At 41.8% G+C, this 14,747-nt stretch overlaps 1 protein-coding gene across 1 annotated transcript in view; it reads left to right on the top strand.

The window, feature by feature from the left end:
* Nucleotides 1–433: 433 nt before the first annotated feature.
* The window catches only part of LOC140198684 (uncharacterized), a 75,999-nt gene continuing 61,685 nt past the window's right edge, over nt 434–14,747 (top strand). Inside the window, exons 1-3 of the mRNA XM_072259704.1 lie at nt 434–596; nt 11,398–11,473; nt 11,576–12,108. Coding sequence (XP_072115805.1) covers nt 472–596; nt 11,398–11,473; nt 11,576–12,108 — 734 coding nt within the window. The 5' untranslated portion in view covers nt 434–471. The remainder of the gene's footprint in view (nt 597–11,397; nt 11,474–11,575; nt 12,109–14,747) is intronic.

Here is a 14,747-nt window from a genome sequence, read left to right as displayed (position 1 = left end):
TAAATGGACAAGGGTTATTGTTAGACCATTCTCGGCAGCTCTTAGTCCTGAGATGCCATCTGAATGAATATACGTGTCAGCAACAAATTCCAGAAAGGTTTCCTGTTGAGTGAAGATAACCTTGACTATGTTGCTGTTTTGTAAAAAGACTTTAATCATAATTTATTTTTAAATGTCATTGAAGAATAAGGTCGGTTTTCTCTGCCTCTTGGAATAATGGAGGATAGTGGACAGGAGTTAAGATGTGAAATTTGCCGTCTCGTATTGAAAAATTCAGTTACTACATCCTTTTTTAATAGTTAGCTCTACCTATCAAAGAAACTATTTGAATAAGAAGACTCCTCCTCCGCTATTTTGATTGTTTCTGTCAGTCCAGTTGTTCAAGTCGAACCAGTCCAACCTCGCTCGGTTTCAGTGAAGGGTTCCCTCTTCAGTGTGGGGTGCACCGCTCCCTCCGTCGGTCGGGATAGAATGAATGCGTTTAAAGTGCCAAGTGCCTGGCAGGGGGGCATCGCAAAAAACTTATCCAACATATTCTCCTCGAATAAATCTCCCGAGGAAGGAAACCCAGCGAAAAACGCACACGGCATTGACGGGTAAGTCCCAGGACTGATGGTCGGCTGTTACTGCGGGGCACTAGTCATCGTCAGTGGAGAGATACAAGGAGTTTCTTATTATCATTATTAAGATCTGTTTCCTATTAAGTTTTAGTTAAGGGTAATCGGCGTCCTCAAAAGTTACATACACCCCCATATAAAGGCAGAAACGGAATGAAAGGCGAGAAAACAGCCTGTGAATAAAGGTCTACGGGGAAAGGTCACGAGAGGGACAAGGGACAAGTCTGTGCTGATGCCGTACAAGAATTAGTGAGAGAAGCCATTTATATGGAAGTAACAAAGCCCGGTAGATTAGTGGGCCAGGAAAATGTCATCCGAGTGAGAGATGACAATCTAATTTTATTCTAGCATATATTGTCACCCTAGCTGCCCTTGAACCCCTGCAGCCCTCCTGGTGGAGATGTTCCGACCATGTTGTTAGGTATGGAATTCCAGGATGTGGACTCCATGACAAAGAAGGAGTAGTCATATAGTTTTGGGTTACAATGTGCACAGAGTAGTGGGGAAGGTGCAGGTGATAGTATTCCCATGTGCTTACTGTCCTTTCTTTGATGATATTGGTTGTAGGACCAAAAGATTTGTTTTTCACGATGTGTATAACTGTATGACCCTATGCCACACAGCAGGTCAGGCAGTTTCCGTAGAAAAAGAATCAGATAACATTTCAGATTAAAGATCTTCCATAATAATGGGGGGGACGAGAAAACAAAAAAATTTTGTTGTAGAGAGTGTGGGGAGGCTTTTATGGGAGCAAGGGGAAATCACTGACAGAGTGGGGACAATGTTGCCATGGGGATAAGTTATATTCTGATATTATGGACAAGAGAAATCTGCAGATGCTGGAAATCCAAGCAACACACACACACACAAAATGCTGGAGGAAATCAGTCAGCTAGGCAGCATTCAGGGGAAAAAAGTAAACAGTCAACGTTTCGAGCTGAGACCCTTCATCAGGATATTAAGGTGTAAGGTGGACAATGAAATGCATTGTGCTGTTCCTCAAGCTTGTATTTACCTCACCTAAACAATTTAGGAGGCCACAAATTTGTCTGCCAGTAGAATCTCATTGAACTTTGTGGAAATGGCATAGAAATTTGCATTTATGCCCCCTCCTTTTGTCTCTGTATACGCACAACTCCAATCTGCTAATTAAATTTGCTGATGACACTACACTGATTGGCCTAATCTCAAATAATAAGGGGGCAGCCTACAGTGAGGTCATCACCCCGACATAATGGTATCTAGAAAACAACCTCGCCTTCAATGTCGCAAAAACAAAGGAGCTGGTTGTGGACTATAGGAGGAATGGAGACAGGCTAACCCAATGTACATCAATGGATCTGGGGTTGAGAGGGTGAACAGCTTTAAGTTCCTCAGCATAAACATCACCGAGGATCTCACGTGGTCTGTACATACCGGCTGTGTGGTGAAAAAGGCACAACAGCGTCTCTTTCACATCAGGCAGTTAAAGAAGGTTAGTTTGGCCCCCAAACTCTAATAACTTCCTACAGGGGCACAATTGAGAGCATCCTGACTGGCTGCATCACTGCCTGGTATGGGAACTGTACTTCACTCAATCACAGGACTCTGCAGAGAGTGGTGTAGACAGCCCAGCACATCTGTAGATGTGAACTTCCTACTACTCAGGACATTTACAAAGACAGGTGTGTAAAAAGTGCCTGAAGGATCATTGGGGATCAGAATCACCCCAACCACAAACTGTTCCAGCTACTACCATCTGGGAACCGTACCGTAGCACAAAAGCCAGGACCAACAGGCTCTGGGACAGCTTCTTCCATCAGGCCATCAGACTGCTTAACTCATGCTGACACAACTGTATTTCTATGTTATATTGGCTATCCTATTGTACATACTATTTATTATAAATTACTATAAATTGCACATTGCACACTTAGACGGAGATGTAACGTAAAGATTTTTACATGTGTGTGAAGCATGTAAGTAATAAAGTCAATTCAATGCAAGTTCTCGGAAGGAGAATTCCTTGCAGTTGTTTGAATCATTGGTCTGCAGGTTGTTTGAATCATTGATCATTCAACAATATTCTCTCGGCAGGTTGTTGGCATTTGCAGCGAAGGTCGTCATTTGGATGCAGTTCTTTAACTTTCATTTAAGGTCTTTCATAAATCCTGAACCACTTTAGAGCAATAGATGATAGACATGGAAATATAACGTGCAAAAAAAGAAAAATCTTTTTCTTGTATCCAACAGTTGCAATTCAGCAGGAATGGTGGAATACATAATGGCTCTTTGCTTGTTTCAAAATCATGAAAGTGCTTTCGTCGCAATAGAATTTATGAACCTTGATGCCATCATACATATATAAAATTGATTGCACGTCAACTAAAGAAAAAAGAATCCCCTGCTGAGTCTACACTGTGACTTGGTACTTATAGGGAGAAAAAATGCTACCATTTATTAAGCATCCTTCATGATTACAAAGTACCGCTTTTGAAACCAATGAAATACTTTCAAGGTATAGTCATTATTGGACTGTAAGAAACATGACAAGCAAATTGTACACAACAAGTTCCCACAAAAAACACAATTAGTTTTGGTGATGTTTGTGGGTAAATATTGACCAAACACAGGAAATCATTTCCCCTGGCCATTGTCAAAATAGTGCCATATCATCTTTGCATCCACTCAAGAGAACAAATTCAGTTTCAATTTAATGTTTTACCCAGGTGATATATTTATAGCTCCATATAGATTTAAGTTAGAAATTTGATTCCAGAATTCAAAACAAAAGTGATACCTGTAAAAGAGGCATCTTTATGAGCAATAACAATCCAAGGCATTTTATGGTGCAGGTCTTTTCAACTAGGTATCTTGTTTACATAAAGCTCTGGGGTACAAACGTATAAGAATGCCATTCAAGATTATGTTTAAAACCATTTAATTATATTTTATGATCACATGTTGGGTTTTGGTTTCCATAAGAGTTTTTCCATTCATCTGTAGTAACATGTACTGAAAACTGAATTAAAAGCTGGAAGAAATATCCCTACAGTGTATCCACCATTTATGTTAGAAATAGGGGAATCATTCAGAGATTTTCTACCCTGTATTAGTAAACGTCATTTGATTTACTTTCTGTGGTGACAAGGTAAACTTTGTAATTATCTGTGCAAATCCAGCAAGGCTACATTCTTGTGATCACTGGTCTCAATGAGAGAAGACAGTGAAGGCTTTTAATCATATTGTTGAATCATCATTCAAGCAATGCATCACATTGTTGACACACCCTGTTTCATTCTTTAGGGTTTTATCATTGAGAGAGATTTCCTCTGTTAACTATTTTAACCAAATAATAACACAACACTTAAAACTTAACTTAAAATTACAAATCAAGAAAGTAAAATATGATATAGAGAAAATATTCCAATTGATCAGTGTAATTTTAAATAAACACCAAGAAAAAAGCTACAAGAGCACATTTAGCAATTCCAATCAGCATCACTTGAAAGGTAACACAAAGTTGTTACAGCTTTACTTCATTGGGTTTCTCAGCTTCAGCAAAGCTGTAATAAAAATTTGGCCCTATGATATTTTAGCCTGAGACTTTCAGAGACTTTTTGCGCAATAGCCAATATGATGGCTTATGCCTCCATGCACAATCCCTGGTGCATTGTTCTTTATGCACAATCGTTTGTTCATTGTTTTATGATTTAGATCTGTAGAAATATGGCTGACCTCTGTATGCATTACTTGCATAATTCTTACTGCAATTTCAAATTAACCTTTTTTAAGATTTAATATACTTTTAATATAAAGAGAGATGATAGTGGATATAGGACCGCTAGGAAATGAGGCTGGAGAAATAATAATGGGGGACAAGAAGAATCCCTCATTATTTTACATCAATCGTCACAGTGGACGACACCAGCAGAGTGCCAGGTGTTGAAGGGTGTGAGGGATGAGAAGTGAGCTGAAATACGTAAAGATGCATGAGTCACCTGGACCAGATGAACTGCACCCTAGGATTCTGAAAGAGGTAGCGGTAAAGATTGTGGCGGGGTTGGTAATGATCTTGCAAGAATCATTGGACTCTGGCATGGTTCTGGAGGACTGGAAAATTGCAAATGTTTCTCCACTCTTTAAGAAAGGAGGGAGGTAGCAGCAAGGAAATTATAGACCAGCTAGCCTGACCTCAGTGGTTGGGAAGATGTTGGAGTCAATGTTAAGGATAAGGATATGGAGTACTTGGTGACACAGAACAAGATAGGACAAAACCAGTATGATTTTCTTGCCTGACAAAACTGTTGGAATTTGAGGTAGAACCATAGTTTCAGCTTGTTCTTAACCCACTGAACTCATATCTGTATACCTTGACTCTGTTTTATCCCCCTAGTTCAGTCCCTTCCTACCGACATATGTGATACTTCACATGCTCTAGATCTTTTCAATAATTCAAGTTCCCTGGCTCCCATATCTCATTTTCACAATGGATATCCCGTCCCTCTACATTTCCATCCCCCACCCGGAAGGCCTCAAAGCTCTGCATTTCTTTCTGGACACCAGCTCAACCACCTTCCCTCCACCATCACTCTCCATCATCTAGCAGAACTTGTCCTCATTCTTAATCATTTCTCCTTTGTCTCCTCCCATTTCCTTCAAACAAAAGGTGTAGCCATGGGCACTCGTATAGGTCCCTGCTATACTTGCCTTTTTGTCGGCTACATTGGAACAGTCTAGGGTCCAAGTCTATACTAGAGGCCATCCCCCACTTTTCCTATGCTACATTGATGACTGCATTGGTGCTGCTTCCTGCACCAATGCGGACCTCATCAACTTACCACAAGACCATAAGACCAAGGAACAGAAATCAGCCATTCGGCCCATCGAGTCTGCTCCGCCATTTTATCTTGAGCGGATCCATTCTCCCATTTAGTCCCATTCCCCTGCCTTCTCACCATAACCTTTGGTGCCCTGGCTACTCAGATACCTATCAATCTCTGCCTTAAATACACCCAACGACTTGGCCTCCACTGTCGCCCGTGGCAACAAATTCCATAGATTCACCACCCTCTGGCTAAAAAAATTTCTTTGCATCTCTGTTCTGAATGGGCGCCCTTCAACCCTTAAGTCATGCCCTCTCGTACTAGACTCCCCCACCATGGGAAACAACTTTGCCACATCCACTCTGTCCATGCCTTTCAACATTCAAAATGTTTCTTTGAGGTCCCCCCTCATTCTTTTAAACTCCAAGGAATATAGTCCAAGAGCGGACAAACGTTCCTCATATATTAACCCTCTCATTCCCAGAATCATTCTAGTAAATCTTCTCTGTACCCTCTCCAAGGTCAGCACATCCTTTCTTAAATAAGGAGACCAAATCTGCCCACAGTACTCCAAGTGAGGTCTCACCAGTGCCTTATAGAGCCTCAACATCACATCCCTGCTCCTATACTCTATTCCTCTAGAAATGAATGCCAACATTGCATTCGCCTTCTTCACTACTGACTCAACCTGGATGTTAACCTTAAGTGTATTCTGCATGAGGACTCCCAAGTTCCGTTGCATCTCAGAACTTTGAATTCTCTCCCCATTTAAATAATAGTCTGCTCATTTATTTCTTCTGCCAAGGTGCATAACCATACACTTTCCAACATTGTATTTCATTTGCCACTTCTTTGCCCATTCTTCCAATCTATCCAAGTCTCTCTGCAGACTCTCTGTTTCCTCAGCACTACTGGCCCTTCCACCTATCTTCGTATCGTCAGCAAACTTAGCCACAAAACCCTCTATTCCATAATCCAAGTCATTGATGTACAATGTAAAAAGAAGCGGCCCCAACACAGACCCCTGTGGAACACCACTGGTAACCGGCAGCCAACCAGAATAGTATCCCTTTATTCCCACTCTCTGTTTCCTGCTAATCAGCCAATGCACTACCCACGTATGTAACCTTCCCGTAATTCCATGGGCTGTTATCTTGTTAAGTAGCCTCATATGTGGCACCTTATCAAAGGCCTTCAGAAAATCTAAATATACAACATTCACTACATCTCCCTTGTCTAGCCTACTTGTAATTTCCTCAAAAAATTATAATAGGTTTGTCAGGCAGGATTTTCCTTTAAGGGAACCATGCTGAGTTCTGCCTATCTTGTCATATGCCTCCAGGTACTCCGTAACCTCATCCTTGACAATCAACTCCAACAACTTCCCAGCCACCGATGTCATGCTAACAGGTCTATAATTTCCTATTTGCTTCCTTGCCCCCTTCTTAAATAGCGGAGTGACATTTGCAATCTTCCACTCCTCCAGAACCATGCCAGGATCTATCAACTTTTGAAAGATCATCGCTAATGCCTCCGCAATCTCCACAACGACTTCCTTCACAACATGAGGGTGCATTCTTTCCCTTCAGAATATTCTGGACCCAATCTGAGACATCCCATACCCTGGCACCTGGGAGGCAACACAACATGTGGGTATCTCTATCAGGCTCACAGAATCTCCTGTCTGTTCCCCACCTCTTCCACTTTGTCTCCAACTTCTACTCTGCCCTCAAGTTTACCTGGTCCATTTCCGACAACTCCCTCCCCTTTCTCTATCTCTCTGACTTGATCTCTGGAGACAGCTTCTCTACCGGTTTATTATAAACCCACTCTCACAGCTACCTGGACTATACCTCTTCCCATCCTGTTACTTGTAAAAATGCCATCCCCTTCTTTCAATTCCTCCACCTCCACCACATCTGCTCTCAGGATGAGGCTTTTCATTCTAGAACAAAGGACATGTCCTCCTTCTTCAAAGAAAAGGTCTTCCCTTCCTCCACATTCAACACTGCCTTCAACCACATCTCTTCTATTTCATGCATGTCTGCTCTTACCCCATGCTCCCATCACTCTACCAGGGATAGAGTTCCTATTGTCCTCATCTACCACCCACCAGCCTCCGCATCCAGCACTTAATTCTCCGCAAATTCCGCCATCTCCAACGGGATCCCCCCACCAAGCATATCTTTCTCTCCCCCCCCCCCGACTTTCTGCTTTCTGCGGGCATCGTTCCCTATGCGACTCCCTTGTGCATTTGTCCTTCCCCACTGATCTCCCTCCTGGCACTTACCCATGCAAGCGGAGCAAGCACTACACCTGCCGCTACACCTCACTACCATTCGGGGCCCTAAACAGTCCTTCCAGGTGAGGCGACTCTTCACCTCTGAGTCTGTTGGGGTCATATACTATGTCTGGTTCTCCGGCTGTGGCCTCCTGTATATCAGTGAGATCTGACATAGAATAGGAGACCGCTTCGCCAAGCACCTAGGCTCCATCTGCCAGAAAGAGCAGGATCTCTCAGTGGCCACCCATTTTAATTTCACTTCCTACTCCCATTCCCATTCTATCTGTCTATCCATGCCCTCCTCTGCTGTCACGATGAGGCCACACTCAGATTGGAGGAACAACACCTTATATTCCATCTGGGTAGCCTCCAACCTAATGGCATGAACATCGATTTCTGGAACCTCTAACAATTGCCTGCCCTTCACCATTCCCCATCCCCTTTTCCCTCTCTCACTTTACTTCTTTGTGTGTCCATCACTTCCTTCTGGTGCTCCTTCCCCCTTTTCTTTCTTCCATGGTCTTCTGCCCTCTCCTATTATATTCCATCTTCTCCAACCCTCTATCTCCTTTGCCAATCAACTTCCCAGCTCTTTACTTCATCCATCCTCCTCCCAGTTTCAACTATCACCTTGTGTTTCGTCCTCCTCTCCCCCCACCTTTTAACTCTACTCTTCATCATTTTTTCTAAAGTCCTGCTGAAGGGTCTCAGCCCGATACATCGACTGCACTCTTTTTCATGATGCTGCCTGGCCTTCTGAGTTCCTCCAGCATTATGTGTGTGTTGCTTGAATTTCCAAAGTCTGCAGATTTTTTTCTTGTTTATAAAAGGATCCAATTCTGGTTGGCTGCCAGTGGCTAGTGGTATTCTGCAGAGGTCAGTGTTGGGACTGCTTTTTATGCTGCATATTAATGAATTAGATGATGAAATAAATGGCTTTGTTGCCAAGTTTGCAGATGATACAAAGTCTGGTGGAGGGGCAGCTAGTGTTGAGGAAACAGAAAGGCTGCAGAAGGGCTTAGACCAATTAGACGAATGAGCAGGAAAGTGGAAAATGATATACAATATTGGAAAATGCATGGTCATGTCCTTTGGTAGAAGAAATAAATGTTCTGACTATTTTCTAAGCAGGGAAAATATCCAAAAATCTGAGAAGCGAAGAGACTTGGGAGACCTTGTGCAGGACACCCTAAAAGTTATCTTGCAGATTGAATCGGTGGTGAGGAAGGCAAATGCAATGTTCGCATTCATTTCAAGAAGTCTAGAAAACAAGAGTAGGGATGTGGTGCTGAGGCTTTATAAGGCACTGGTGAGGCCTCATCATATTGTGAACAGTTTTGGACTCCTTATCTAAGGAAAGATGTGCTGGCATTGGAGAGGGTCCAGAGGAGGTTCACAAGGATGATTCCAGGAATGAAAGGTTTATCATATGAGCTCTGTACTCGCTGAAATTTAGAAGGATGGGGGGGGGGGATGTGGATCTCATTGAAACCTTACAAATGTTGAAAGGCCTATACATAGTAGATATGGAAACAATGTTTCCCAATGGTGGGGGAATCTAGGACAAGAGCGCACAGCCTCAGGATAGAGGGAATTCCATTTAAAACAGAGATACTGAGAAATTCTTTCGCTGGAGGTGAATTTATGGAATTTGTTACCACAGGCTGTGGAGGCCAGGTCATTGGGTGTATTTAGGGCAGAGATTGATAGGTTTTTGATTAGACATAGCATCAAACGTTACGGGGAGTGGGGTTGAGGAGGGAAGAAAGGATCAGTCATGATTAATTGGCAGAGCAGACATGATGGGCCAAATGGCCTAATTCTGCTCCTATGTCTTATGGGCTAATATTTTAGTGGCACAAGTATAGTACACGCACATAATAGACCAGTAGACAATTTAGATATGACAGCTAATTTGATAGAACGTGGACATTTTTACCAAGGCTATGTTCAAAAGACCTCAGTTTCTCTATCTCTGCCGCATCTGCTCTCATGATGAGGCTTTTCTTTCCAGAGCAACCGAGATGTCCTCCTTCTTCAAAGAAAAGTGCTTCCCTTCCTCCACTGTCAATTCTGCCCTCACCTGCATCTCTTCCATTTCATGCACGTCTGCCCTCACCCCATCCTCCCACTCTTGTCCTCACCTGCCACCCCACAAGCCTCTGCATCTTGCAAATAACTCCACAGGGATTCTCTCTACATGACTCCCTACTCCCTCCCCACTCATCACCTCCTTCCTCACTACCGTTCAAGCCCCAAACAGTCCTTCTAGATGAGGTGATAATTCACTTGTAAGTCTGTTGGGGTCATCTACTGTATCTGGTGCTCCCAGTGTGGCCTTCTGTATATCGATGAGAACTGTCGTAGAGTGGGAGACCACTTCATTGAGCACCTTCGTTCCATCTGCCACAAAAAGCCACCCATTTCAATTCTACTTTCCATTCCCATTCCGACATGTCAATCCATAGCCTCCTCTTCTGCCATGATGAACCCATACTCAGGTAGGAGAAGGAACAGCTTATATTCCATCTGGATAGCCTTCAACCTGATGGCATGAACATCGATTTCTTCAACCTCTGATAATTGCCCCCTCTTCTCCTTCACCTTTACCCACTCTTGTTTCCCTCTCACACCTTCTCTTCTTACCTGCCCATCACCTCCCTCTGATGCTCCTCCCCCTTTCTTTCTTCCATGGTCTCCCGTCCTCTCTTATCAGATTCCCTCTTCTTCAGCTCTCTTTATCTCTCACCAATCAACTTCCCAGCTCTTTACTCCACCCCTCCCCCTCTCCCAGTTTCACCTATCACGTGCCATCTTGTACTTCTTCCTCCTCTCCTCCTCCCATCTTTTTATTCTGACATCTCCCCTTCCTTTCCAGTCCTGATAAAAGGTCTCGGCCTGAAACATCAACTATTTGCTCTTTTCCTGTCTGGTCTGCTGAGTTCCTCCAGCATTTTAATGTGTTCCTTTGGATTTCCAGCATCTGCAGATTTTCTCATGTTGGTGATTCAAAAGACCTTTCTTGTTTCCTGTTACATCACTTTGTCAGTGTCCCAATTTCTTGACATAAAAAATTAATTGATATTTTCATCAATGACGTTCCCTCTAAACGTCAAACCAATTTAAAATAAAAATGTGCTAAATGGACAAAAATATATTTGACAATGAAAAAGGTGCAGACTGAAACTTCTAAACTAATATGATGAATGTGCATTTGCAGCATCTTTCTTGTTATTTATTTAAAGTTACATAGATCAATTGGAATATTTTAATCCTAGCAAAGGATTAAAGAATGATCTGTAAGGGAATGTTTCATTGGAGTGGAGGTAGTCTTCTGGGGGTTCTAGAAGGTAGGAGGGAGAAGCAAGCAATCACAGATCCAAGAGACTAAAGGATTGTGTGTGGAACCTCCCAGCATTTACTCAACAAGGATCACACAGAAAAGACATTTTATAAAGACTATTTTCAACTCTGAAGAAAACAACGAGTGTGAATGGAGCTGTGAAACTAAATCTCTTTTAATAAGCAGACCCAGTAATTTGCTGCACATTCATTTCAATGTATTTACATCAATTTTACTGATATAAAATATGCCCTTGCAATCTTTTTCAATAAATTCCACATTTTGCCATTTTATTTTGTTTATTATATACAGTACGCTTTATGCTTGCCTTACGATGTTTTTCTCTAGGACTTTGAACAAGGAAACCACAGAGAGCCCAACAGATGGCAAAACTGCCAATATGTTATTTTCTGACCTGGCAAAGGTAAAATGCATCATTATTTCTGTTTTACTGTTTTGGTGAAATTGCTGTTTAAATTTATTTTAAAGTCTTAGAACATAAGGTTGTGTTGTTTCTTTCCTCTAGGGTTTACAAACTTCTGTCGATCAAGAGACATCTTCATCTCAAGAAAAACAAAAAGCTAATGAAACTGTTGTAAACCCAGACAATACATCAAATAATATGAAACAACCAGATGATGGAATTCTACAGAAATTGGGAGGTTTTTTCAGTCGGACACCCAAATCAAATCCAATAACCCTACCTCAAAGTAAAAATGAGAGTAGACCAGGTTTAAACACTGGTAATCAATATGGAACTCACACACCTCATCGGAATAATTATTCAAAAGGGAAGCCTTTTCGTGAACAAATTACACAGAGTATTAGCAATGATAGCAAAGAAAATGATAGGAATACACTGGAGAGGAGCCATCCTGAGAATCCTTCCACAGGGCACAGATTTGTTAATTCACAACCAGATGATTTGAACAAAATTGAGATTATTATTCCTAAAGAAAAGACAATTAATTCAACCCCACAGGGACAAAGCAAGGAAAGTAGAAGATCAGTGAAAAAACCTAATGGCTCATCTTGTTCCACAGATCCCACAACATATCAGTAAGTCATTCTGTACTGATTACTTTTTTTCCAAATATTCTAAGTGTTTTGGAGAAACTGTGACCTAATATCTATAGAGATTTTATAAATCCTATTCTCTGAAGTAGGTTTTGTGTACGGTCAGTGTGGTCTAATGATGAATGTCGAAGAACTGTGCTCAAGTGGAGTTGGAAGCATCTTGTCCCAATCAGTTTTCTGTCACTTTTGCAATAGTTCTTATGTTGAGGGAATTCAATGTAGAAGTATTATGAGAAATTCTCCTTGACTGTATTTGAAATTCTTAACCCTACCTTCCAGTTAGGAAACTGCAGGGTCTGGGTCCACACATATGCTGTTGCTCTCCATTTAGTTTAAAGGACAACATAACGACGTGAGGTACAAAATATCAATTTATGTTATTAGCACATTAATTTCTAGTTAAGTGACCATTGTATCAACATGGTCTCAGCTAAAACTAGTTCTTATCATCTAAAATCAAACTAAGATTTTAATTCTGTGAGGCTGAAGACAATAGGATTGTTGCACAAGCATCATTTAACATAGAAACTCTGAGTTAGTGTCAGTGCTTTTTTCTCCCACAATGTTCCTTTGTGCCTCCAGCATCACAATCAATGTAATTCAATAAAGCGGGCACGAGTTAAAGGATTTCACTGCTCCAAAACGTTACCTTTTTATTACATAACATGTAAAGATTTCTTTAAGGTGCACGAAGCCATTTATTCAACAAACTCACTGGAACTAAAAGATTTATATGTATGAGCCTTGTCACTTTATCTCATGAGGCCACAGTTTAAGAATAAGGGGTAGACCATTTAGATTAGATTATGGGAACACTCAGTCCTCTTTTATTGTCATTTAGAATGCATATATGCATTAAGAAATGATACAATGTTTCTCCAGAGTGATATCACAGAGAAACAGGACAAACCAAAGACTAACACTGACAAAACCACATAATTATAACATATAGTTACAGCAGTGCAAAGCAATACCATAATTTGATGACGAACAAACCATGGGCATGGTAAAAAAAAGTCTCAAAGTCCTCGAGTCGATCGACTCCCGAGTCCCCGATAGCAGGCAGCAAAAGGGAGAAACTCCCTGCCATAAACCTCCAGGCACCAACTTGCCGATGCCTTGGAAGCAGCCGATCACAGCCGACATTGAGTCCATCCATCTGAAAACTTCGAGCCTCCGACCAGCCCCTCCGATACAGCTCCCGAACACCTTCGACCTCGCCCCAGCTGCTGAAAGAAGCAAAGCCGAGGATTCGGGGCCTTCTGCTCCGGAGATTCTGGTTACCACACAGTAGCAGCGGCAGCGAAGCGGGCATTTCAGAAGTTTCTCCAGATGTTCCTCTGTACTCTCACATCTGTCACAATCAAATCAGAATTGTGCACGGTACCCTACTTGACAGATTACAGATATCATTCACCGGAGAGGCCGCGCGTGCTGCCATCGCACCGCCATCTTCTCCTCCTCCATTTAGAACGGAGTTGAGGAAAAACTTTTTCACACAGAGGGTTGTGGATCTATGGAATGCTCCGCCTCAGAAGGCAGTGGGGGGCCAATTCTCTGGATTCTTTCAAGAAAGAGTTAGACAGAGCTCTTAAAGATAGTGGAGTCAAGGGATATGGGGAGAAAGCAGGAACAGGGTACTGATTGTGGATGAACAGCCATGATCACAGTGAATGGCAGTGCTGGCTCGAAGGGTCGAATGGCCTACTCCTGCACCTATTGTCTATTGCCTATTGAATATTTTGACAACATAAGGGATTCTAAAATTCAAGGAATTAGGTCACTTATGAAGTTGGGACACCTTCCCTGACCACATTTCAGTTTTAATAAGCAGCTTATAATATTCAAAAGCTTTATAAAAACTAGTGATTTTGCTTGTGGTCTGAGATGATTCTGTGAAGTAAGCCAATATTGCATAAAAAATCTGTAACAAAACCACAAGTACTAATGATCTTTTTAAAGAAGAGGATTTCTGTCTTTTTGCTGAATATTATTTCCTTCCATCAAGCTTATCTCACAGCTTAAACTGAAATTAATGTTGGATCACTAGCATCACAGTTGCAACTGCATTCTGCTTGACATTCGTTCTAAGTTCAAAGTAAGTTTATTATCAACGTGCAGAAATGTCACCATATACAATCCTGAGATTCATTTTCTTGCAGGCATTCACAATAAATACAAAGAAAAAAAACAAGCAAAATAATAATAATAAATAAGCAAGCAATATACTGTATATCAAGAACATGAGAAGAAGAATCCTTAAAAGTGAGTCCATAAGTTATGAGAACAGTTCAGTGTTAGGGTAAGTGAAGTTGAGTGAAGTTATCCCCTCTGTCAAAAGAGCCTGATAGCTGGGGGGTAATAACTTTTCCTGAACCAGATGGTGTGAGTCCTAAGGCTCATGTACCTTCATCTTGATGGCAGCAGCGAGAAGAGAGCATGGCCTGGATGGTGGGGGTCTCTGTTGATGGATGCTGCTTTCCTGCAACAGTGCTCCATGCAGATGCACTCAGTGGTGGGGAAGACTTTACCCATGATGGACTGGGCCATATCCACTACTTTTTGAAGGATTTCCCATTCAAGGACATTGATTTTCCATACCAGGCCGTGATGTAACCATT

The sequence above is a fragment of the Mobula birostris genome, chromosome 6 (genome assembly GCF_030028105.1).
Source record: "Mobula birostris isolate sMobBir1 chromosome 6, sMobBir1.hap1, whole genome shotgun sequence".
In the NCBI taxonomy this organism is placed as follows: Eukaryota; Metazoa; Chordata; class Chondrichthyes; order Myliobatiformes; family Myliobatidae; genus Mobula; species Mobula birostris.
Note: the sequence above shows the minus strand (reverse complement) of the source record. Positions and strands in the feature narration are given on the sequence as shown.